Source organism: Branchiostoma belcheri, unplaced genomic scaffold, assembly GCF_001625305.1.
Source record: "Branchiostoma belcheri isolate BF01 breed outbred unplaced genomic scaffold, Haploidv18h27 scaffold59, whole genome shotgun sequence".
NCBI lineage: Eukaryota > Metazoa > Chordata > Leptocardii > Amphioxiformes > Branchiostomatidae > Branchiostoma > Branchiostoma belcheri.
In genome coordinates, this window is record NW_017804231.1 from 1474166 (window position 1) to 1501093 (window position 26928).

The 26928-nt window shown below is 42.8% G+C and overlaps 1 protein-coding gene across 1 annotated transcript in view; it reads left to right on the plus strand.

The window, feature by feature from the left end:
• LOC109481972 overlaps positions 1-26928 on the plus strand; it is a 58866-nt gene that overhangs the window by 7915 nt on the left and 24023 nt on the right. The window contains exons 9-45 of the mRNA XM_019784585.1: positions 2713-3018; positions 3751-3801; positions 3974-4342; positions 4757-4798; positions 5080-5508; positions 5983-6153; positions 7607-8005; positions 8504-8887; positions 9319-9345; positions 9914-10231; positions 10975-11087; positions 11278-11336; positions 11550-11698; positions 13130-13708; positions 14038-14221; positions 14941-15154; positions 15473-15638; positions 15843-15964; positions 16194-16316; positions 16550-16741; positions 17019-17144; positions 17304-17412; positions 17598-17689; positions 18040-18294; positions 18654-18866; positions 19032-19299; positions 19749-19942; positions 20283-20519; positions 20724-20825; positions 21083-21261; positions 21574-21639; positions 21752-21913; positions 22176-22335; positions 22454-22598; positions 22711-22919; positions 23379-23484; positions 23639-23826. Of these exons, the coding sequence (XP_019640144.1) occupies positions 2713-3018; positions 3751-3801; positions 3974-4342; positions 4757-4798; positions 5080-5508; positions 5983-6153; positions 7607-8005; positions 8504-8887; positions 9319-9345; positions 9914-10231; positions 10975-11087; positions 11278-11336; positions 11550-11698; positions 13130-13708; positions 14038-14221; positions 14941-15154; positions 15473-15638; positions 15843-15964; positions 16194-16316; positions 16550-16741; positions 17019-17144; positions 17304-17412; positions 17598-17689; positions 18040-18294; positions 18654-18866; positions 19032-19299; positions 19749-19942; positions 20283-20519; positions 20724-20825; positions 21083-21261; positions 21574-21639; positions 21752-21913; positions 22176-22335; positions 22454-22598; positions 22711-22919; positions 23379-23484; positions 23639-23826 (7208 nt within the window). The remainder of the gene's footprint in view (positions 1-2712; positions 3019-3750; positions 3802-3973; positions 4343-4756; positions 4799-5079; positions 5509-5982; positions 6154-7606; positions 8006-8503; positions 8888-9318; positions 9346-9913; positions 10232-10974; positions 11088-11277; positions 11337-11549; positions 11699-13129; positions 13709-14037; positions 14222-14940; positions 15155-15472; positions 15639-15842; positions 15965-16193; positions 16317-16549; positions 16742-17018; positions 17145-17303; positions 17413-17597; positions 17690-18039; positions 18295-18653; positions 18867-19031; positions 19300-19748; positions 19943-20282; positions 20520-20723; positions 20826-21082; positions 21262-21573; positions 21640-21751; positions 21914-22175; positions 22336-22453; positions 22599-22710; positions 22920-23378; positions 23485-23638; positions 23827-26928) is intronic.

Here is a 26928-nt window from a genome sequence, read left to right on the forward strand (position 1 = left end):
TATTGATTTTGAACTAAAATACTAATGAAAATTGGTGCAACTGTAACTGCAGACTTATGAAGCCACTCCTGTTCAATAATCATTTAATAACTTTGTTAACATTGGTATCATTAATGTTTTTGGGTGGTGGGACTTTGGCGCACTAATATGTCAACTTTGTGTATTTATACGTTAATTGTATTTTATTGTGTGGCGCTGTTGATATACGCTATAAACCTGAGTGCAGCGCCACACCGTCCTTGTTATGTTTTGATGTTTTGATGAATAAAAAAAAAACTTGTGAAGCAGTGGCGTTTTAATATTTTTTCGGGGAGCGACGCGAGAATGCGGAGGTGGGGTAAATTGTTACCTTAAGGTTTGTACTAATCTTCCCCACCAACCTCTGCTAGAAACTGGCACTGTCTGCTTGGAGAGTAGAGAAGTTCAGAATTTGTAAGCATTGGGCAACTATGTTGTATTTTTTCTCCCTGAATATTGATCTGAATATGTAAGGAACTGACAGGAAATACACAAGTTGTACCGGTTCGGTTTTCAGGTGACAGTTACTCAGATGCCCCCAAATAAATATCTATGATTTACATGCCAGTCATGCACAACGTAAACTGATGACGACATCACTTTACGTTCATGCCAAACCGTGAACAACGTAAACTGATGACGACATCACTTTACGTTCATGCCAAACCGCGAACAACGTAAACTGATGACGACATCACTTTACGTTCATGCCAAACCGTGGACAACGTAAACTGATGACGACATCACTTTACGTTCATGCCAAACCCTGAACAACGTAAACTGATGACGACATCACTTTACGTTCATGCCAAACCGTGGACAACGTAAACTGATGACGACATCACTTTACGTTCATGTCAAACCCTGAACAACGTAAACTGATGACGACATCACTTTACGTTCATGCCAAACCCTGAACAACGTAAACTGATGACGACATCACTTTACGTTCATGTCAAACCACGGACAATGTAAACTGATGACGACATCACTTTACGTTCATGTCAAACCACGGACAATGTAAACTGATGACGACATCACTTTATGTTCATGCCAAACCGTGGACAACGTAAATTGATGACGACATCACTTTAGGTAGCAGAACAAAGTTTTTAAAGAACTCCTAGTCATTGTGACACGGAAATGATAGAGTATGATGTCATGCAGCCACATGTACATATCGGTGCGTTTTGCCATACGTAACGTTGACCTGGCAAACGTGACATATTGACTCAAAATGCGTGATGTATGTAGACCTTAAAACGTGACGTATGCAATTTTGATACGGAAATGTATACACAGGACAGGTACTTTCGACTTCTTCGTTAATTGTATATACTGTATTGCATTGCATCATATTGTATTGTTCGTACTTGTATGATTAGTTAGGGTCTGGTTTATCGAAGGCTGAGTTTACAAATTTAGATGTTACTTCTGGGTACGGAGGTACTGTTTTTGGAGGCTGAGACGTTGGGTTGTCTCTGTCCAAATTGCTTCAGTTGGGTGGGAGGTGATTTTGACGGTTGATTGATGACTCTGAAGATGACTCAGCACGCGCATGTGGAAGGATTCTAGAAGTGGTGTAACACTCGATTAAATTACATCACCTAATCCCCGCCACACCCCAAGTACATTCAAAAATACTTCCCGGAGGTCTGTCAACTTAAAGGTGACTAAAACACAAAATGAATCTCTGCTCTCTTGTTCAATTAATCAATGTTGGAACACAGTTGCGAAATCTGACGTGCTCTATGTCTATCACACTATCCCTATCTATGTCTATCACTGGTAAAGTAACGAACTGTGCATGAAGATGGTAACTGGCATCTTACTAACATGTTAGTAATATGGTCTGATACATTTACAAGTGATCCCAAAATACATGACCTTAAAAGGAACTACCTTGAAACGACGTGGTACATAGTTGGCCTTGATTTCTTTACTGACGCTCCGAAACCAGGCTCAGTCATCCCTCCATAGTATGCAGTATTTTGTGCATTAGTCAAATCATCATATATCACTGGTTTCATTTTACCACAAATCATATAACACGTATCGCAGCTCAAGATGTTAGTATTCTCAATGTGTTAGTATTTTGTATTAGTTAGCATCATTAATATTGTTATCTGTAGCAAGAAGTGCATAGTATATTACATACGTGGTCATAAAATGTAAAATGAAAGCCCCGCTTTAAAGTAATAAAACATAGCACATCCATGTTTACTGATTTATTCATATGAAACCATTCTATTTGTTTGTTGCCAATAGATGCAGTAGCAACGACAACATCTCCGAGTACTGTTGGTGAGTTTTCTTTCTTTGTCTTCTTTAATCTATTTGAGTACAGTTTACATTGTTTTACTAGATAGAAATGTTTGTGTAAAAATCAGAATAATCATTGATATGTAAAAAAAATGTACTTTTCAAGAACCCAGATTATTCACTTGCCCACGTTTCAGTAGCCCTTCTGCTGCCTTCCCCAGGATGATACTGACTGCATCTACCTCCCACTGCAGCTAGGTGTCGCTTCTGTGTGAAGGATGCGGTCCCAAATATGACTAAGCATATGTATCCCCCTCATCATCGTTAGTCATATTTGGAACCGCATCCTCCCCACTACACCTTATAACCATTGAATTACAATTTTGATGAAAGTATTCACAGATGTTGCCACGATTGTGTTACACATACTAGGCGGAGAGTTAGAACACGCGATCTACTCTCCGAAGCATAAGAGTCGCAGGAGCATTTCCGGAGCAGAACCGTGTGGTCTACCGACGTTCCACCACGTCCCCCAAAGCGATTGTTCAGGGTCAGACATAGCCAGGCATCCCGGTGTTTCACTCCAGTTCTGCGCAGACGCTTGCTGTGCCGTGTTGACATGTCTGTCGTTTCAGTACAACGTCTATTCAGAGTGTTTTTTGAAAAACAAACTTTGCCTGGATGTGGAGAAAGGGTATGCGGCAGCCGGGAACATGTATGACCGCCCTGCCGTATCAGGTTGGTGATGATCAAGCCACACGAGGCACGATCTAACCTAACCAAAGCTTCCATCATCATCATCATCATAATCGCGATTCGATCTCGCAGACCTACATTCCAAGCAGAGGTTGGTGGAGAAGATTGTGACTTTTCTATGTCCCCGAAGCATATGATGGAAACAATACAATCCTCTTCATCAACCTCTGTTTGGAGCGTAGGCAGACCCTCAGTGCCTGCCATAATAACAATGGGATTCTCAGCTGCTCCACAGCTGTTTCGCTCGGAAACAAGAACTTTTTCGTCTGTAGGTCACCTGTTGTCTGCTACAGGCTTTATCTTGTCATTCTGACCGCATGCCTGAAACCAACATCACCGCGGTATTAATATCAATGATAACGGCGCTTAGCATCCATAATCAAACATTACTAAGACCCTTTTTATCATCTTCATTTCAGGATCGCATGCACATCTCCTCGTTTTGCCAGCTGTAACAGAGGGGTACATAACAGTTGAAAGTACACGTTTACAGTTGCTCGTTTGCGGATATGACTGCATACCCTTTCCAGGTTGAAAAATCGTGGACTCGCAGGCCTTTAGCTAACAACCTCCATACTTGTATTCTTAACTACTTAGTAATACGCAGGTGAACTGATGCTATCATCAAAATATTTTTATACCTTTCTTATACATATCTTTCGTGTCCACTTGTATTTCCCGCCTAATTTCCGGCTGAAAATTCTGTTTCTACAGCAACAACAACGACGCCATCAACAACAGCGGCGACGACTGTACCTGGCACAGGTGAGAATTAGAACACCCGTCTTTATTTCTCTTCTTATTCTCTAAATACGCTTCACAATATTACAGAATTTTACATCAATCTGACTTGCTCTCATTAGAAACGAAATTGAACAACTGACAGTCAATTGCAAATAGTCCATACAATGATGCATCAACTTATTTTCTGCTCCAGAGTGTCCCGCAGGCTGGTCACTGTTCAGTGGAAAATGTTACAAAGTTTTCACCGACACGGTGACATACAGCCAAGCCAGACAAGTCTGCATAGACAACAGTGGAAGCCTGGCAATGGTCAAGGACTCTGAGATTAGCAGCTTCGTGAAAACTCTGTCATCGGACCACAAATGGTTCGGGTTAAGCGACGAGGTCACCGAGGGGCAGTTTCTGTGGGAGGACGGGACCAGCCTGACATCGACAGGGTTCACGGACTGGTATCCAGGCGAGCCGAACGGTGGAAGTCTTGAAAATTGCGTCCAGTATTGGAGACGGACTTGGAATGACAGGAGCTGCACAGACCAGCTTGGGTTCACATGTGAAGTACGAGGTGAGCAGTATGCTGAGGCATGAAACAAGAAGTTTTGTTAAAACGCCATTAAAGTAAATTTGACACATTTGATAATTAATAATTAACATCAATAAATAATCTTATTTGACAATATCACATTATGAAATGTTGTTTTGCCTGTGTTTTTAAAAGATCTAGTTTTAAAAGTTTACGTTTAAGAAAATGGGAACCGCAAGCAATAAAAGATGCCTTCGATTTTTTCAAGACATTTTAAGAATGCATCATCATCATCATCATCATCATTCATCCTCCGTAGAGGTGGAGCATACAAAGTTAGCTCGCCACAACTGTCTGTTGAATGCATATGTTTGCGATAATCTTCCAATAAGCTGTTGTTACAGTACCAAATACACATTATACGAGGTTTATGACTCTCTCTTTATACCTTTACAGCAACAACACCAACTCCGACTCCAACGCCTACCCCAATAACAGGTTGGTCTTATGGTTATTGGAATTTGTATGGTAATGTCTATGGCTATATATGCATTCTTATTATATCCCAGAAACCGTGTGGTAATCACAGACGTTGGAAGACCTTGCGCTTAGCTGCTATAAGATTGAGGAACTAGTTTAGAATCAGTCAAAAGCATAACTGCTACAGTTCTATTTCATTTTTGGTGGTAGGGGATATGGCACAGTGATAGGAGTTCCATTTTGAATCGAATTTCATTGAGAATTTAAACAATCTAACAACATTAAACATTCTATTCTAGTGCATGAAAGTTCTGTAAACATCGCCAGAGGGCGCCCTGCCTGGCAATCCAGTACACGCTACCAAGAAGGCACACCTGACAAGGCAGTAAATGGAGACAGATCAGGATATTACGATCGTGACCATTCCTGTAGCCACACCGCCGCAGACAACAATGCCTGGTGGTACGTCGACCTGGGAAGCTCACACAGCATTGAGAGAGTCGTCATCTTCAATCGAGAAGGCTGCTGCTCATGGAGACTCAACCCTTTCCGAGTCCACGTCGGCAACTCCACGGCGGTCACGTTGAACCCCTCGTGTGGAGGAGACCACAGTGCCCCTAACCTGACGGTCGCATGCGGCGGCCTGACCGGGCGGTATGTCGGGGTGCTGCTTCCCGGCAGCAGTCGGGTGTTGACGCTGTGCGAGGTAGAGGTGTACGGAAGTAAAGGTACGTTTCTAAAGCTCCTGTCATATCAGGAATTTGGCCCCCGAATACTAGCCTAACGCCCCCACCATGGCTGTTCGGCGAATTTGGTTGCTACTAGCATTCGGCTGCGCCAGCGATATGTTTCAAAATTTTTAAAACATTCGGGATTTGGTTGGCTGGTACCAGTGTTCGACTGTAAGTCAACAGAACACCAGCCAGCCATGAGGGAGTATATCAGCAGTGTTCGGGGGTCGAGGAAAGGTCGTGAATGTACATGTGAGAGAGGTATGAAGCTGTTTGTGAGGATTGGTGGAAGTTCATGCCGCATTAAGCATTTCCAAGCTGACGTAATCCTAGCAGTCACAGCATAATCAATGTGAATCTTTTATGATTCACCATGCTTAAACTTTATCTTCATTTTTTACTGTTGTTTTTCTCAGGTTGTAAAACTCTTGTGTTTTGTTTTACTGTTTTTCTATTTTTCTACTCTGAAAGTTCTGAAATGGCGCGACGATTCCCGTTGTGGAGACGGTTACACTGTTGAAGACGGGAGTACCGCTGAGTGCAACCCTGACAGTGATAGGCCATGCTGCTCTCCGTACAACTACTGTGGATACACTACAGATCACTGTGACTGTGAAGGTTGTGTCGACTACCGTAAGCCAGGTCTGTATTTAATTACCTTCGCCAAGAAGGTTATGTTTTCAGTAGCGTTTGCCGTCTGTCCGTTTCTCTGTCTGTTTGTCCGTTTGTCTGTTTGTCTGTGAATCATAACTCAAGAAGCTTAATATGCATTGTCATGAAACTTGGTAGGTGAGTAGGTCTTGATGAGACCTAGAAATGATTAGATTTGGATAATTTGGAAAATGATTAGCTCCAGCTTCTTGGTGTCTTTAAAATACAACCACAAATCAGACTCTAATTTCGTATAAACCTGAAGATTCACCCTAAAATAATAATAGCCCCGTGCTACTATAGTTGTTAGGCAGTTTGGCTTTATCTTAAGCCTTAGGAATAAATAGATAAATAAATAATCGTGGTCGTTAAGAGTAAAACTTATTTGTAACCCCCAGTTAAGTGCGATAGTTGGACTAAATGGCTCAACGTTGACAATCCTGGGACCACCGGAGACTGGGAGTCGCTGCATAACATCCGCAGGAACCTACCGGGACAGGTTTGCGACACGCCCACGAAGATCGATGCCCGCGTGGTTGGTACGGGGCAGGACGCATGGTCCACGGGAGAGAACTTCGCGTACTATGACGCCACAGCTGGCTTCGTCTGTAGGAAGGTGGACCAGCCGGACCACACGTGTTTGGACTACGAAGTACGATTCTGCTGCCGGGACCGTATGTCATACGAATATTTTTACCTTCGGTTATGTTTACGTTGAGGAGGTTTATCAGCCACGTATAGATCAACAATTAGTAGAATATTCTTCAATCAGTGACTGTTTTGAAAGGCAGAAAAACACCTACGTCCAAATTTTCGATGTCTACTGTACGTCTTGATCACAGAGTGACGTAGTCTCGCGAGAACACAAGACTAGGCCTCCCCGCTTTCCTACGAAGCAGATGTAAGTAGGACTTGGGCAGCTCCCAACCTTCGTTACGATTCATCGCTGCACGTTCAAGTGGATGTGGACTGCCTCCTTGATCTTTCTGCCGGGACTTTCATAATTAATGGAAAATTGCTATAATTTCATAATAGTAACTGCTGGGAATTTCATACATTCCACATTTGGAAGTTAAGTAAAAGTGAACATCAATTAACATAATCTATTCAAATCATGACCTCATTTGCATAATTTATAAGGAAGTGCTAGAATAGCCTTTTTGTTAAGATAAGGCTGTCATTGGGTGAAGAATATGATCAACTAATCCATGCAAATGAGGATCTCATTTGCGAAATCAATGAGTAAAATGTATAGATCGTGCACCGGAAGGGTTAACATCATTTGGCGAAGGTAAGAGGTCATGGGACTCTTGTTTTTACGTCTATAATAGTTATCAACCAGTTGTTTGATTTTCACATTCTTGGTATGTTACCTCAGTATGCATTGTTGATCAGAATCAAGAGATATTCCTTTAGCGCAAATCTGTCTCGTTTCATTGCCCAGGAAACATGGAAGACTGGACGAAGCACGGATCTAGTTCCTACAAGTTCCTACAATCTACATTCGTAAATTACACCGAGGCCAGAGCCCTATGCGACGCCGAAGGCGCGAAACTGGCGATGCCAAAAGACCAAGCAACTCACGACTTTATAGTGGAGCTTAGAAACCACTTTCACACCAACATTAATCTTTGGATCGGACTGAACGATATAGATGTTGAAGGCGACTTTGTGTGGGAAGACGGTACTCCACTAGGAAACTTGACGCGTTGGTTTCCCAATCAACCAAATAACGTCAACAGGCTACAGCACTGCGCCGTCCTCACACCCGAGACTAACCCGTACCCCAACCAGTGGCGGGACGATAAATGCAGTAATACATGGGGAGTCATCTGTGAAAAAGGTATGTCCTCACCAGAACCTGGTTTTTTAGCGTTATGTTTTATAAATGTTCATGTCATATGCACCACCCGGGACTTCCATGTCCACCATAATCACGTATGGCTATCCGATGGACGCAAATCAAAATATTGCCAGGTAAGTTGTGAATGTTGGTGATAGAAATTGCATGAAAAAGAATCTGCTTGTATGATCACGAACAAAATCAATGATTCGCGTCTAGTGACATGGCATAGAACTGACATATCACGCATCACACATCATCAGAGCAAACCTTAAAGACACACGAAAAAAGGTTACACTTCATTCTAGCGTGTGTCTTTACGATGCTTTAAGATGGGCTTAAAGATAGCATTTCGTGCAGTGCAAAGGACACACAGTGGCTGATCTTAATTGCATTAATGATGTTTTATTGAGCGACTTGGGTATCATTTCCAACGTACCTCCTAGCATGCGCTAATCACTTCTGCTAACTTCCAACACCTCCATACTTTGTCCAAAGGCTGCCCGGAAAACTATATTCAGTTCAAAGATTCGTGTTTCCAAGTGTTCGAAGAGCCCAGGACGTTCTCCGAAGCACGTGCAGCATGCGCGGCCCAGGGCGGGCTGCTAGCCATGCCTAAGGACAATGCAACAAACACTTTCCTGATGAGTCTGATGCAACCCAATCTCACATGGTTCGGCCTGGAGTATCAAGAAACCGAGGGGCAATGGCGATGGGAGGACGGTAGCGTCTATGACTTAGAAAAAGATTTTGGCAACTGGGGGCCAGAAGAGCCAAACAACATGGGTGGAAATGAACACTGTGTTCACTTCACAAAACTTTATTCATGGAATGATCGACGATGTCATCAGACCGTTAACTATATCTGCCAAATACAGCTAAGTAAGCTCTCGTTGCTGGCTATGATAACATCTACCAGTCGCAATGTGTGATTGTGTAGCCTTACTTGAGTGGTGTTGCAATTGTGTAGTGGTCTTGTTGGAGAGGCACACAGTGGCGATGGTTGTGTGGTGGTCTTGTTGGCGAGGCACGCAGTTGGAAGGGTAACTTTTTAAACGAGCTATCCCGGGGTAACTAATAGTTTCTAGCTCTGCCGGTGTTCCTCATTCCTACCCCACAGTAAAGCTAATTAGTTTCATATCTCACTCAGTGTTCCAATGTGTGCTTGTAGTTTGTAGGTGTTATATAACTTTCGCTACCATAGCTGTTCTATAGTGGGTGTAAATCTGTTTTGGAATTTAGAGTCATGAATCCTGTCACGATTGGGAATCCTGAACTTAAGTTGATAGAATCTCCATACTCTTTCCTTGCAGCTCCACCGGTCCCGGCACCTACTACAGGTTAGTCCTATATATCGTAGAAATGAATATCATGAGGTTATAGGGGCTGGATCACCAGAATCGTCATTTTAGAACGAGCTTTGTGTTGTCAACTGCTTCCGTCCATTTGACAGGAACAGCGATAGGTCCCCCCCCCATATATCTACATATACATATACATATACATATACATATACATATACATATACATATGCATCATGCCATCATATCATTCAATTAGTAAATTTTTCAAACCTGAAGAAGTGTGACATGTGACATTGGACAAAATGTCTGTGCTTAGGGCACAAGTCCCAGTCCAGGGCCTGGCCGGGCAGTTTCCCGGAACAAAAGGTATGATAAACGACAACAGACAAAAAGAAAAAAAAACCTAATCAAGAGTGCTATGTTGATATGCTTTGTTTGAATTAATTTCGATCACTGAAACAGCCCGGCCGGGCCCCGGTTTGGAAATGTACCCTGAGCATCAGTTATCCAACATCTTCAATTACAATATTTACAATGTGAAATGCCTACAAGGACATTTTAAGCAACCTCCAGTTTCTGTAGAACACATGAATATTTCCCAAAGCAGAACTTCCAGAGGACACTGTGTACAACGTGACGACAAACTCGTCGACATTCCGATGGGAGTTGGAGTCGGTTCCTGCCATCTCCTTTGCTGTCGAAGCAAATGTCAGATCAGACGTGCGACTAGCCCTGTCTCCGGTCAACAACTCCACAGGCACGATGTACGAAATAATCATCGGCGGGTGGAACAACCTGCTCACTACCCTTCGGCGGACTGATTCAGAAGACCATATTGCGGTGAAACTCACCCCCGGTATACTGCCTGAGGGACAGTTCAGAAGGTTCTGGGTGCGGTTTATCAAAGGGACTGTGAGAGTGGGTAAGGACAATCAGACCTCCCCGTTGGTGGAATGGACGGACCCGTCTCCCATAGATGTACGGTTTGTAGGATTTGCCACGTCGGAAGGGATCCTCGGACAATTCCGCTTCTACTCAACGTTATCAGGCAAGCTAGAATTATTTTTTGAGCGCTTGGCTTTCATTCCTCAAGTTCAAATCATTAATTTTCACAGCGTTGTACTAAAACAACTGCAACGGTGAATCCCTTTGTGTGAACTTCACCTTTTTGGTGTGGCGTCATCCAAGGGTTTTTCTTTGGCGTTTTTGGTTGAGAATGTGTGGTGTCTCTAATCTTTGGTTGATGTCTCTTATAAGTCCTTTGTCTATCTATCATGTCTCTATGATTGCAGTGACATTAAAACATCAAAGACATACCGTGTTACGGTAGAATCTAAGGGCTTTCTCTGTGCTGATATCGATGGTGATTATTGACATAGCGGTGGAGGTTGAAGTGTGTGGTCTTCTGATGTAGAAGGTCTCAAAGATTCTTCATGGCAATGACCTATTCCTGAGACTTCTCTTTAGGTATATACTCAAGGTTGGCTTGCGTCCAACTGCTCGGTGAGTATTATGGTGAAGGCCGTGTATCTGTTCTATGGTGGTCAGCAGTCTCTCTGTCAGAAAATTTCCGTTTTAAAATTCTGCCATCTTTCTAACACCAATCGTTGACATTACCATATTGATTTTTATTGCTTGAATCGCCCATTGTTGTACATCACCCAGACACAATCTTCTCCGTTCGGTTTACCGCCGTTGTTGAGATCCCGTGGAACGAGGGGTATAGACATCCTGCTTCAATGGCCTACCAAGAACTGGTGAATGATACGACTCAGGCAGTAAGTCACTGGGATGCCATTCTAGAATTGGAGGTCACCAATACAATTCTTGTCGTGCTTTCATTAATTGCCTTTTTAGAGGTGCTACATTTGACCCCCCTCTTTGCAAATACATGTTGTCCTTTCTCGGTGAAATTTGCTTTGAGGAGAAAAGGAAGCCTATTTTTTTCGCATTTCTACGATGTTTCAGGTATCCAGAATCTTTGCGGTCGATGCAGCATTCCACAGTGTTATAGTACATGACATCAGGTGTGTTGGTTGACATGGTACATAATTATAATAGCTGGCAGTGTACATCTACATGTACTTACTTCATTTTCCTTAAAGCGTGATCATCAGTAGCAAAGAACTTTTCAACAAAATTGTGCCAATGAGAATATGAATCAGATGAATCAGATAAATGTTATTATGCATGCGCGGTCAGTGCTTATAGGTCATATGCTTTGCTTACGTCCTCCACAGTCCGGGGTCCGTTGTGGTGATTTTCAGTGTTCAGTTCATCGGGGCTCGTCCAAACGAGACTGCTGTGCACGCAAACATGGCTTCGGCAGTTGCAGACTCCCTTCTAGTCGTGGCAGGCTATACCGTCAGCGAACTGTGGCCGGGAGGGGGTAAGATTAGCATACAACGTGACAACAAAGGTGTTGAGGTTTTTGAAACTAATGTGGCAGCGACGATATTAACAATTGGTGAGTGCTGCGCTGGCACCCAACGTCATCAACGTGCGGTGTGCACTGCTGACGCCTGGTGACGCTCTTACCGCTCCTACTCAAGACCACGCGCGCTCGCAACAGATTGTGCTCTCGCGAGAGCAGATTCAAAATGGCGCCGGTATTTGGGAAGGGGCCTATTCTTGAACTCACTGCTTGCATACAGGTTTGAAGTCATCAACTCACATTACAACAGCTATTGCAACCTTCCGTGTCTTCTTACAACTTCTGGTTCAACTGTATGTTTTCCACCTCCTTGTAATACATAGAAGGTTTGTCCACTTTCATCCACCAGTGAACATCTTTTTATGCAGTGGCTATTGATTTACAATGCAACCGTGTGGGTCAGCTGGACCATGGGGTGTGTGTTTGTGTGCTGGAGCTAGTCATCAATATAACTTCTGCGTTTAACTATTCATCAGTATAAAGTCTGCGTTTTCATCTTAACACACACGCTTTCATATGCATACTTACCTATGCGTGATATAACTTGGTGACATTGTTGTATAACGTTACTTTCTCCACCATACATAATAATGCTTCATAATGCTGTTGGTTACCATTACAAGATAAAAATCTTGTTGTTTTGTGGTGACTTCTAACCGGCTTTTTAAAACGAACAGGTCAATATAGAAATGGTAAGTACATTCCGTATACGTGGATACACGTACATGTATATCAATAAGTATAGAGATGCCTAAGTTCACTTGGTAAAATATGTCTGGCAATGTTTGAACATGATACTCTCATTTTATTGACAGTTTTGTACCGTTTAATGGTATCTGTTGGTAAAAGCTTGCCTAACATACACATATACAAATCGCAGTAATCTACATGACGTGCAAACCATTGGAAACATAATGGGGTACGCTTTTGATGTGATTAATCTTAAGCTTGATGAAGTGAATACGTACGTCAATAACAGAGATAAACGCTGCTGCATGTTTCCCCACAGCTGAAGGTGGGCTATGTTCGGGAGTAGTATGTGCAAATCACGCCGTCTGTGTGCAGCGGTCAGAAGGAGAACTGCAGTGCACTTGCCGCAATGGCTACAGCGGTGACGGCACAGTGGAGTGTCAAGGTGGGCTTCTTTGTCTTGTTTTGTCTCTCACCTACTACCTCATTCAGTGGTGGAATTCGAAATGTACCTATCCCAACATCCCTTGCAGAAAATGGTATTTGATATTGTTTTATGATAATTGTCAACAAATGCCATTTTCATCACTTTCCCATGCTAGTATGAATAAGTAATAAAATCGCTTAGTTTCAGATAAGCATAACTGTGTGATAGTATATTTATACTATGTACATGTTGTTTTGTGAACTATACAGATATAGACGAATGCGGCGATGCTTCGCACAAGTGTTCGCGGGACGAACTGTGCTTCAACACCGAAGGTTCCTACAGATGTGCCCAGTGTTACCCGGACTTTACCGTACAAGGTGGGGCAGACATACCTGCCTCTGCCGTAACCATCTTACGAAGGGTCGGGTTCTTCCTCCGAACCGAGACAAACATTGACTGTAATGTTGAATATACAGTTTCCTTCGCGTGGACAGTTTGGAGCGTGGAGGGAAGCGATATCCAACAGCTCAACACCACAGGAAAGCTGAAGACGTCCGCGCATGAAATTGCAATTCCTAAAAACTTTCTTCCTTTGGGGCTGAACATGCTGAAGGTCGTGGTTACAGTACTGGAGAAGGAGTCAGGACTTAGACTGAACAGGAGTCTGGAACGGTGGGTGAGGATCATCTCCTCTCCGATAGAGGCACGGATTGCAGGAGGGTCGGCGAGAAGTGTCAGTTTTGGATCGGACATGACGTTGGACGCTGCTGTGTCATACGATCCGGACAGTATCGTCAAGGACTCAAGGTTATTCAACTTCAGCTGGACCTGCAGAATCGGACAAGGTAACAACACAACACAACGCACGATATTTAGATGCACACATGTAGCAATGTACGAAAGTGTTGTCATGTGTGTTGTTAGTTACAACACTCTGGTCTTCCAGTCTTTGTCCAGTCCAGTCCAGTGATTGTATGTTGATGTATTGTTATGTTCGTATGTACTTCACCCTCTCCTGGAAGAATAGCTGTCACCCATAGATGGGTAGCTAAATGAGAGTCGTTCCATAATAAACCACAATAAACAATAAACTGAGTCAGTCTACTGAAGAAGACCAGAGGAAACCCCCACCTAATACAGCAAACAAACATTTACTAGAAAACCTGTCTTCCAGTGTCACCTTGTGACGAGGTGTTTCTCAACGTCAGCACCAAAGCTGCCTACGTCATCCCATCCGGGGTATTCAGACCAAACGACACCATCATATTTACAGTAGATGTGAGCTTCTCCGGACGGGTTTCCGGGGTGTACGTACAAGCCATTCATCTAGGAGTTGAGGACCCCACTATTTCTCTGAGGTAGGATTAGAGATTGTATTTGACAAGGCAAATGACTCAAAGCAAATCCTCACCACTGAGCCTATGGTGGTAACAAGCATAAGCTAAGCCTGATCTCTTATTGTATAGAATGTTTTATTTGATTTTGTATAAGTTATTTTGTCTCTGCTGCTACCTTTCAGTTATTTAAATGGCTGATAAATTTGTTATATTTATCTTTTGTTTGGAATTATGATCAGTTAGACATTATGTTCTATTTAGTTATTTAAGTTATTTATACCTTTGTTTATTTGTTATCTATGTTTTATTTTATTGACCCCAGGAAGAATAGTGCTTTTAAGCACTAATGGGGTTCGAAATAAACAAACAAACAAACAAACAAACATGAAAAAGCCTTGCCATTGCCGTTAATTGCAATAGTTGCTGGTACTTTTTACAAGCTTTTTGCGATAATCATGTTATTATATTAAGAATGAATATAGATATGTCATCGGCAACCACTTGTGATTACTGGAAACATACTTTAAAGTTACCGTTCGAAGTAAGATTATTATAGACATAGTTGATGGAGGTCGATGACATATTCACAATGTAGGAAAACAAAATTAATGTGTCTTTACATGGCCACGGTAATTGCAGTCAACAACAATGGCAACAACAAAACTTTTAACCTCGAAGTTTATTATCACGCGCTGAACTAGCAAAGGTTTTGAATAAAAGGCATTTTGTATCCTCACCAGGTGCAACAGCAACTGCAACAACCGCATGAACCCGTCAGAGCGGCTGGCCCTGCAGGCTGTGTGTGACAACTGTCTGCAGGGTGAGCAGCTGTACTACAACTGGACCTTACAAAAAGCGCCCTCTGACTACAGACGGTCGATCTTCAACTGGGAAACGGACACAACCACTGGGAACCTTTTGCCGGATCTCGTTGTGCAAGCCGATATCTTTACAGTAAGATTTCGTCTTTCTTACAGAAATTATTGCTAACCGGCCATATCCCCCTTTTTAACGACTATACCATAATGTTGCGAAATTGACAATGATAATATTTATTTTGTACATCCATGCCCATGTAGGCTAAATGCAGTTTCACATGAGATAGTCGTATAAACACTCCAACTTAAAGATGTGCTACACTACATCTACGTACAAACGGACGACCATATAACGGACGACCATATAAGGCTATCATTAATCCATCGTTTATAAAAGGTTGTATATCTCTGATTCCAGTCTCGAAATTCACTATATATTATGTTGTTCTCTTAGAAACCCGGAGCCTATGTCTTGAGAGTAGACGTGGTAAGAGCAGAGGGTGTTTCAGGGTTTGCCGAGTACCGGTTTGAACCAAACACTCCGCCCACGGTGGGGACTTGTTCAGCTAGTCCGGAGACCGGTGTCGCGATGGTTGATGAGTTTTCCGTACAATGTACAGGTATACCTCTCCAAGCTACTTATATATTACTAGTTGATGCATATTGCTGGCAGCTGAAGAAAAAGACAAACTGAAGTTATCCTTTGAACAAAATTATCGTTTGAACACTTTTCTTACTCACCTAAATTAGCCAGGGTCAGTATGAGACAGCGAATTGTTTTGGTATTGTTTTGGATAACTCTTTTGAACTTATTCCCTGACCAGGATTTGCAGACAGCGACCTTCCCATGACGTTCGCGTTCTTCTACAGCACAGGAGGACAGAGACTGGTAGCCATCAACTCTACCGCGGGGGATGATGAGTTGTCTTTGTTCTACAGTGGACTGGTGTGTTCATGGCCTTTATAATCTTACTTTGTGTTCATGAGACTTTTGACTTAAGCCACCTTCGCATGTTCCGAACCTTCCCCCGACCACCAACCAACCAAAATTGCCAAAGTTCGGGAGCAGTCTGCCCAGATTTAGACCACACTTACATTTCTATACGAATTGAATAAAATTTTAATCAAAGTGGAGTAACGGTGAAATATTAAAAAAAACTTTATGACGTCACCAGGTGCCGTCCACCCCGCCAATACCTTTCCCGGTCGGTCTTCCATCACGTGACTTCAACGTCACCATCGTGGTGAGGGCGACAGATGTTCTTGGGGCTCAGGCTTCGGTCAGTCTTGTGGTGAAGGTATGACATCATCAGCGATTCTATTTTGACATTTCTAATGATTTTGAAAGAAGTCACTTGGCTTCTCATTGACTCTGTGTATTAAAGAAGGCCGGGTTGACTGATGGAAAGCTCTAGGTGAGAACAATCTCTTGTGTTTGAACGAAAGTTTCAACTTTAAACATGTGACTACCTACACAAACTTTCATGACAATTTCAAGGACATAGTTGAAACGGCTGAATCTTTTCCCCAGGTATTTCCGCTTCCTGTAGAGGAGACATCAAGTGTCGCCACTCAGCTTACGATTGGAGCGAACAGCACTCTGGGTAAACTGGTGCAGGGTGGGAATTTCCAGGCGGCAGTACAGATCTCCAACAGCGTCAACTCCGTTCTGAATGTCGAGGCTACAAATGCTACAGACCAGGACAAACAAAACGCCACGCAGGTTTATTAGATATTTGCTTATCTACCTATTTATCTAGTGAACATTTTCCTAAGTTTGACGTCAAAACTGGGTCAAACTTCTATCTATCTAAGTATCTATCTATCTATCCATTCATATATTTCTACGTGAAATAAGCATTACATATGATCTGCCTACAGTACATACCATGACCAGATAAACCATACTGCATAAAGCGTTACATGTAATTATTATCTATATCTTGCATGCGTGCAAAAACTGCGATCGCAATGAACAAATGAATCTTCTACCCTTACAGGTCCGCTCTTCTATCATCTCTTCCCTGTCAGAGTTCAAGGTACAGAGCGTGTCTTCGGTCAACATCCTCGCCAATGCGCTTAGTCAGGCCACGGTGGTACAGGAGGAGGTGTCGACTGATTCACAGGTTAGGACATGTTGTGTCTAAATTGAGTTAAATTTGAGTCAAATTTGACCCCCAAACACACTAAGAAAACTGCTGTCTTACGAAAATGGCATGCGAAAAGGTCGAAGGTGTTGAATTGCCAAGTTAATTTCATGTGATATTGGCACGGTTGTTCAATAGGTGACCGCCGCTGCGAGCTTGGTGGATCTGGTAGGGATCATACAGAATCAACCTGAAGAGGAGCTGGGGATTGAAGAAGCGGAGGAATCGTCCGTCTTTCTAACCTCAGGTAACAAAAAAAGTTTCAAGTTCTTGTATTCACAGAGTGTATATGTATTCAAGCTATTTTTTGTGGTACACAAGCTACTGGTATGACATCGTAATTACCAGGTCAAGATAGGCTCTTTGACAGGTTTTAAAAACGTCTATGGTTAGGTTTATGATTTGTGATGTTGTTGTGTCGCTATCTATCAGCCCTTGTGAATGTCATGAGAGCATCTTCATACTCATCTCAAGAGGCAAAGAGCAGGCTTACTGGCAGGACCAAGACGGAAAGGCTTCAACAGGTGAGACAAGTTTTTGCTAAACTTGTATTGAGAAGAGGATATTTGTTTAAGGCAATGCAGGTAGACTGATAGGGAGACATCTGAGAAAGTTTCAGATGATGATGATGATGAATGGTTTATTAAAATGCAAATCACTTGCAGCCCACAGGCTGAATTGCGGATTCATTACAAACATTTTCAGAGCTCGTGTTAAGATAAAACATAGGGTCAATTATTATATATAAGTATAACATTGTCATGCAACCGGAAGGAATAATCACAGTTGATGGTGACAACTCATTGGCCCATAAGTTATGAGCATTTTAACCATATCACATAATCTTTGATTTTCCATGCGCGTGCCATTGTAGACCCAAGCCGCAACGAGCAACGTATTCGGAGCCTTGAACACGATGAATGACGTCGTCCTCAGCCGCAAGAGGCCGAACGAGAAGCCAACCCTCCTCCAACAGGACAACTTTGAGCTGTCTCTCCGGAAACAGACGTGCGACCAGATGAGTTCACAAATCGTCACGACTACAGAAGAAAACGGCGGGTGGTTTCGGACACCAAACGCGTCAATCCTATTTGGGGAGAACACGTGTCGAGATCCGGTTGATTCAGAGGTATGGTAGACTATATATGCTCAGTATAATACATCTTGAAAAAATGAATCAGTCCCTTAGGCGTCGCCAAAATATTCCTTGGTTATGCTGGAGTTACATTTCCAAGCCGGGGACCGGCCGGGAGGTTGGCGGGAAGGAAAAGTATAATAGAAAAGACAATGTTTTTTTCTTCGTTCTGGCCCGGCAAGGCCCCGGTTTAAAATTGTGACTCCAACATAAGCATATCTGATGATGCTAAATTCATCTCTTCTAAATTGGTTTTCAAGTCTTTTCATTGGAGAGGTTTGAATATGTGTTGCAAGTGACAGCCATTCTGTGGTCTAGATTTGTCTCAGCTTGTGTCCTCTTTCAATCTACAGACTTATCAAACGACCTTGAACCCATATGAGTACTCTAGCGACTCTGACAGGATCCAGTCGTCTGTTGGCGCCCTGAAATACAAGAACGACAGGGGCGAGCTGGCGGTGTCCAACCTGGAAAGTCCCGTGGAGGTGGTTGTGGAGAGAAAGGGCGCAGTACAAGTACAGACGGAACGGGGCAGAACTGGGCGGGCTGGAACAGGTGCCATGTCTGTGAGTACACGCATTACACTTTTTTCAATTCGATCTTTATTTGCAAAATCATGCCCTGAGGCTAATTGCTTGTACATTATCAAAGAAAGTAAGCTAAAGCAAAAGGAGACATACAACTGCTGTCTGATCAACTTATTCTACGCATTGCTTACTACTGTTCAACAGGTACACAGCTTCAATGTCACTGACGAGGAAAATTCCATCCACGTGATTGTCACGCCTGATTTGAACTGGGTTCCGATCCGCCTGTATCTTTGGCGCCAAGATCAGCCAATCAAAGGACAGTATGGTTGGAACGTCACGCTACCCCTGTCGTCTGACCAGCTGTACTCGGTCCGGTGGTTGGACGGTGAAGACATTACTGCTGACCCTTACAGTTGGTTCTGGACTCCGGAGGATCTGGCAACAGGAGAAGGGCAAAGATATTACTTGGGTGACGACATTTTGCAGTCCTGTGTTATTGATAGAACTACTTATTCTCACTTGCTGATTAAAACGCATAATGTTTTGCAATGTTTATTGAAAACTTGCCTGAGGGCTAGTTGGAAGTACAAACAACATGTGTGAAAAAGAAAATACAATAATAAGTTACTATAGTTTTTGTTGAATTTGAATTCTTCTTTTGAGACAGTGCAGACGAATATATCCTGTGTATCAAAATTTATGTGACATCGGTAGCCACCATGTCAAGAAATGATTCAGATCAAACATTGGAGAGACCAGTCAACTACCAAAAGAAAGGTAAAAACAGTATAGTATTACGTGTCATACGTGCACGTTCCAAACTGAAACTATCCTTAAGCGAAAACTTTAATATATTTTATGTAGTCTTAGGTGTTGTGCTTTTCAACACGTTTCTAAACCCCTACACATCTTTCTCAGGTGTGGAACACGTTCCGTTTAACCAAAGCGGTTTTGACCTGTCCGATCTCCGGGAACTGGAGAACGGGACATCAGAGGTGGAGTTTAGCTACAACGACGAGAACTTCACCCTTCCCTACACAGTAACAATCCTGTCCACCAGGTGTCTGTTCTTCGATGATCAAAGCCACAGGTGGAAGTCAGACGGATGTAGGGTATGAAACGTTTGTTTACATGAGTTACTCAAGCAACTGGAAATATTTTGAAAACTGCCAGACGTTTCAAGTAGCAGCCACTACTTTTCGTCAATGCGTGACAGTTGCCAAAATCCAGTTGCTTGAGTAGTTGATCTCGTGTATTTCATTACCTGGATGTGTAACCTTCAATGACGCTTTTTGGCGTTGGATCATGGAGATTTTGCATTGGTTGATTTCGATATTGGTTGAACAAACACTATAAAACACAACACTCTAATAAACATACATACCAAAACATGATTAACTCTCCAAACCTTGAAGCAGAAATCAAATTGCTTGTAATGCTTTACCTGTACAGAGTGGACCACTGACGAACGCCAACATCACACACTGTTTCTGCGACCATCTGACAGCGTTTGGGTCGGATTTCCAGTTCTTTGTGGCTCCCAACTCCCTCAACATCCTCAAAGCGCTGCAAGGATTCAACAACATCAGCGAAAACCCTGCTGTTGTGATAACCATCAGTGTCATAGTTGGGATCTATCTTCTGATGGTTCTATGGGCAAGGTGGAAGGACAGGAAGGATGTAGAAAAGGTAAATGAGACAAATATGACATTCATGACAAGCTGAACATTAAATATTTGGCATTGACCGCTCAACCTTTTACAGAATTTGAACAGAATTTGTTATTGGTAGTTGATTGATTGCTTATGTAGATGGTTAAGTAAACCACGTCTTTCCGAGGTTGGTGATCATTGTTAAAATTCAGATATTACATGTCTTTCGTATCATGGTTAGGTTGGAGCGACCGTCCTGGGCAGTTCTCCAGGCGGGGGCTGCAGTGTGTATCGGGTTGTTGTGTTCACCGGTGCCAGGTCAAATGCAGGGACCACCGCTAAGGTACATCAACAGCTCTGTATAAAGTTAGAAGAAATTATCGTATTATGTCAGGCGTTTGATAAGTCATTACGAATGAATGAATGAATGAACGTTATGGGTCGACAGTTGTACATTTTCTTCATAGCTGATTGAATTCTGCTGCTTACACATTCATCTATCCCAGGGTCTCGTCTTCAGGAACCAGTAGATAATGTTGGTCGTCATACTCTCTTCTAAATGAAACAACGTACTACTAAACTAAAATTCACTTGTTTCAGGTGTCAGTCATGTTCTACGGCGATACCGGCGAGTCCGGCCCGCATGACCTGGATGACCCCAGACGGATGACGTTTTGTACGGGAGGAGTGGACTCCTTCCTCGTGACCAGCTCGGGCGGCATGGGGCCCCTCAACTACATCCACATCTGGCACGACAACTCTGGGGACGACCCATCCTGGTAGGATCTTCTTTCTTTTAAAAGGATTTATTGTTTATGGTATGTGTGAGTGTGTGTGTGTCTGTCAACCTCTCAAAAAAAGTCTTGACTTATAAACACCATGGTTTCATGGATGTCTAAGATCTACGAATTCTTGCTGTGCAATGAAGTGGTGAAATGCATGCTGTGAAGATGCTGATACGGTTTTACACCTTATTACAATCTTATAAGCTACATGTAGTTCTGTAGCTTTCAAAGTCTATTCTATTAAATGGGAGGGCGCATTGTTGCTGTCATGTAACATATGGCAAATGTTATATTTACGCTTTTCAGGTTCCTGAGCAAAATTATTGTCACAGACGTCAACACAGACCGCAAGTACTACTTCCTATGTGACAAGTAGGTATTGTACTTTACATTTACTTTATCTCGATTAAATTGATTATTTGCATGACTGCAATAAAATTAGGATCAATATTGCCCTGGTAAAAGTTACATTTGATTGTTCCAGGTGGTTTGCTGTTGAAGAAGGAGATGGGAAGGTTGAGCGCATATTTCCAGTCGCATCAGACAAGGAGCTGAAACGTTTCAAAACCATCTTCTCGTCCAAGACCGGGGCAGGATTCCGTGATGATCATCTTTGGTTCTCTGTGCTCGGCAGACCTGCATACAGGTATACATTACCGAGGCTGGCCGTCAATGTATTCCACAGTCTTTTGTTGTCCGTTGAGCCCCCTCCCATCCTCAACCCATCTCTGCAAGGTTCCGATATCGATTAACCGTCCACTTGCAGGCCATTGCTTGGCCTCCCATCTTCCCTTTTACTGGGCACCAATTCATCAAAAAAGAATTAGCGTGTTCTACCCTACGATGTAAAGCTTATAACAGATATCCCTTTACTTATATTAGGTATCACATGTTTTGTTATTTTACAGCACGTTCAGCCGCGTGCAGCGTGTATCCTGTTGCCTATCGCTGTTGCTATGCACCATGCTGGCCAACATCATGTTCTTTGGCACGGGGGACTCTTTCCAGAAGCCTCCTGCTGTGAACATCTTCGGCTTTGACGTTCAACTCCCCATCTCCTGGGGAGAGGTAAAGTGTACATGGTTTACCTTTTGGTTTGAAGGCTTCTCCACATTTTTATCATGAGGATGTTATTTTGTCGTACTGATACCTTTCATTCATTTTCTTCTTATATACATATTCTTAGATCATGATAGCCATCGAGAGCGCACTGTTGGTGTTTCCTATCAACCTGGCCATCGTGCAGATATTCCGCCACTGTGGCCCCAGACCAGCCCAACTGAAGAAAACTGACCAAGACCACGGAAAGAAAGCTGGCAGAGAATCATCGGGTAATCCAACCAGTAGTTGTGTATGCAAATGAGAAATAACATATACACAAGATCTAAATATTTCGTGATAAAAAGGTCTGAGGTCTCCTGCTGATTATTCTTTATATTGCAGAACATTCAGAAGGCAAGAGGAGCTGTATCAACTCGTCTCCCGCCACCGTCATTACGGAGTTCACCGACGATGATCGAGAGCTCATACGAGAAATATTATCATCCTGCAGGACACCATCTCAATTAACGAACATCAAAACTTCCATAGCAAAGAGTCGGGCGTCCAAATCAAGCAAAACTACACGGCGGCTCCCTTCGGGTGATGGTAAGGTTATGTGTGACGGTGAATGCGATGTGGTGAGGGAAGAGTGGTTTGAGGGTGCAAAGAAAGGACAAAAAACACGCAAGGTCAAGCTTGCGTGGCAAGACAAGATCTCTCTGCCTTGGAAAAGGGGTGAGTGTACAAATAGTGGTTTTGCAGAGAAACACATACAACTAGCACCGTTATTCACCTTGTCTTCACGACAGCAAAATTTCACGGTCGGAGGAAAAAGGAACATGTTCACGGAACATATAATCTTCACGGTGGCGGCATGTGCATGGAAGGTGCCAAAGATGCCAAGGTAAAATGATCTGATAGCGGTAATGATAAGTTCACGGTACAGAAGTGACCGCGAAAACCGTGAATATATAGAAGTGCCGTGAAAAACTAGGAATTACAGCACCCTGACTATGTTGATTTAATTTTCAATGTTTTATCACAACCACTTTGTTTTAATAATGCGAAAGCAACTTCCTCCCCTATCAGGATCGTATGACGTCAAGCGAGCAGAATCAGTTAAGAAAAAGAAGACGAAGAAAGCGTTCCTTCTCCCATGGTGGTGTGTATACATAGGTAAGACACCAGCATCAAGAATCAAATTTTTCTGTTCGGCATGAAATATTTAGTCATTGTGTGGAGTGTTTTCGTCATTCGGAATCAACATGGCCCAATGTACTCATGATAATTGAAAGTAATACAATGTCCCTCTTATGTACAACATGTACAGGCTGGTTCTTGGTCTTCTCCTCGTGCTTCGTGTCGGCGTTCTTCACCATCCTGTACGGGTTCGAGTACGGCAGACAGAAGGCTGAGGCCTGGCTCTTTACTTTCCTTACCTCCTTTTTCTTCGACCTCGTCGTCACGCAACCCATCAAAATCCTGCTGATCGGAATAGTCTTTGCTCTCATCATTAAGGTACAAGTCATTGTGACTATTCATGTGTTTTTCTATAATATTCCTTAAGGCCATGTTGATTTGATTATATGGATGACATCCGCGCGCGCATGAATTTTCGGCCGTTTCCAAAAATCTGTAAATCGTGCAAAACAGTTGCTTAATGAGCAAAAATATACCATAAGTTGCAAGGAAAACATTTAGAAACGATACCAATGTCGTAGAATGCCAAAATCAAACGAAACAAGTATGATGTTTTTAAAAAAACACAGGCGACGATTTTGTGTTTAATCTGTTCCGTTCTTGATACAATTGTTCTTTTCATATACGTACACATATAATTTAGGCCACAGCTAGTAAATTTTATAGATGATATCCTCCGCAGACTCCAAATCTAATGCGAGCGGGCGAAAAAAAAACAAGGCCGGCCAAAAAAAAAAAAGGTTCCTACAATGTGAAATGTACAAATGGTTTTGATTCAGTAGGAACATCACATATACACAGTCAGCATCACATATCACTGCATCAAAGCATGGAGGTAGAAAAAAAGGCCATTTTCTACCTCCATGATCAAAGTAAGAAACATACAATAAATCAGAGCCTTTTCTTGTCTCCTCTCTTCCTAGTTATCTGCCATCCACCTTCCGGCATGGCAACAGACATCTTTGCCCATTTTCGGCATGTTGACCACTGTCAGAAGGCAGCAAAAGTTCTTGTTTTTTTTCCAAAATCAGACGAAAATTAATGTGCTCGTGGATGTCATCCATAAAATTTACTTGCTGTGGCCTTAGAAAGAATCCAGAATTTCTGCTACAGTACGAGGAAAGCCACCAGGGGCCAAAATCAGTTACATTTTTGTAGGCCCAGGCAAATTTATGTTGTGCGCTTAAAAATTAGAATCGCTAGATAGGATTCACTCCTTTTTATTTGTCTTGGGGCTACATGTACATGCATGTACCTGTAATAGGGTGCTCTAGCCTGTAGTATATTGATAAGAATAAGTATCTTAGGTTATATACGTTTCTTGTACCGTAGGCTGGAAAAACACTTTCTTGTTCTTGTACTGAATCACTTTCCCCTGTTCTGAGAAATGTAAGAGATCTTTGAGAGACATCTAGTTAATGACCCAGGAAGAACTAATGGGTTCCTGACGGTAGGGGACCAGGGTCTCAGTGGCTGGACATTGCCTTATTTGGTAATGGTCAGGGCTTTTCCACTAATGCCTAATGAAGTGATTTAGAATGGCTGATACAGGAAGTATGATGCCCTTGTTCCAAGAAATCTGTGTGTAGGTGGATAGAGGATATAAAACCCATGTACTCGAGTAGTCAAAAGAGAGAGTTAGAATCGGAGAGGAGAGAATACACGTCACTATGTAGCTCTGGCTCCTGTGTCATTGTTCCGGGTACGTACATCTAGAGTAGAGAGTAGAGTGGTCGGCCGGGTAGGACTTTCTACAACATCGGCAGCTATCTTACGAACTTGTAAGGGTCACCCATTGGAACCGAGGTCACTCAAGCTACCAGGTATTTGGCGTTGACCTTGACCGCACCCTTACATACCGAAGACACGTATAGGAGAAATCAGCCGTTCTTCCCTGGCGATATAATGACATACATGTACTTACTTACTTTACTATAATATATGGTGAAGTTCCCGCTTGAACACTTTCCACTTCACTCTATCAGAAACTGGACTTAACTTTTGATTCTTTGACCTATCCTGGGTTCCCAAAATACAGATAATTTCTTCTCTCTGTGTGATAAACCCACTCCTCGCGGGCCAGATCCCTGTTCAAGGGGTCGTTGACCTTTGCTTGAACCTGTGCTCTCCATCCATGGTGTGCGGGATGACAGGTGACAATAATTAATCACGCTGGACACTGGATAGCCCGGTGTACATTACTCTGAGGTAATGGATACCCGCAGTTTAGGTTACTGTTATTCTAAGATAGGCCAATAGGATGGGATCTAGGAAACATGATACTGACTAGGGGGCGGAGTTTCCAGACTCTTTCTTGCAAACTCCAGTCCCAAACCTCAGTCCGGCTGTAGCTGTGTGATGGAACAGACGTGTTCTCTGATGCGATGATCTAATAGTCTTGAAAAGAGGACCATTCCCGTGGCTTCTGAGGAAACCTTCCCCAGTAAACCTTCGGAATTCCACCGACAGAATCAGGTTAGTATTACTTTGTTGGGTAACTTAAATGTGTGCACACAAATGCTGTAAGATATGTTTCAGAACGTTCACTTGTAGGTTATTTTGTACTGATTTGTCCATGAAACTATTTGCCCTTATAGATAGCAAAATGTATCTTACTAAAGGGCCAAAATCTCTATATTCTCAAATATGTTTTGTGTACTTTCCTATATGTTCATAATAATAATGCTCTACAGCCTTCTTTACTTTATAGACCCTATCAATTGCAAGCAAATGAACGACTCACTGTTTTCAACCGAGTGGAAAGTGTAAAAATCTCTGAATTCGGAAAACCCATTAACCTTTGGTACACCTTCCTATATGTTGGATAGTCGGGGCGAGCGGGGACCAGATCGGACAGGAATGGCCGGGCGAGCAGAGAGCAGGCGGACGGCCGGGCGGGCCAGCGGGGAGCGGGCAGCCGGGCGGGCGGACAGTACCCCCAGCCGTAGAGGTACAGATGAACCTACGAAGGACAGGTTGAAGCTATTGAAAAGGTATGTTTTAATGGTACTTCCTATGTTGAAATATGCCATAATCGTATCTGTGTAAATTTTGCTATCACAGCCGTGTTTTTGCAGTGTCACATGTCTTTTTAAGTGTTTAACTTGACTGTGGACAACAAACCTACATCTTGTTATATCCTGAACTAGCTGGGCGGGTTGATCACCCGTCACCGTATACGTAGAGAAATTTTTGGGAAGTTTGCCTTTGTCTGGCTACCAGGCTACTAGTATCTTGACCGACAGTCGCCCGTATTTCATAACAGTTCCTTGACCCACTTGCTATTTTCTCGTGTACTAGTATGTGCTTTGTACGAGTACTCTGTATACGAATGTGAAGTAAACTTTCGTCTACTTCTGTTTGAAATTCTTGGTATTTTTCAAGCAGACTTTTTTTAGATTTCTACATTTTTTCTATGTT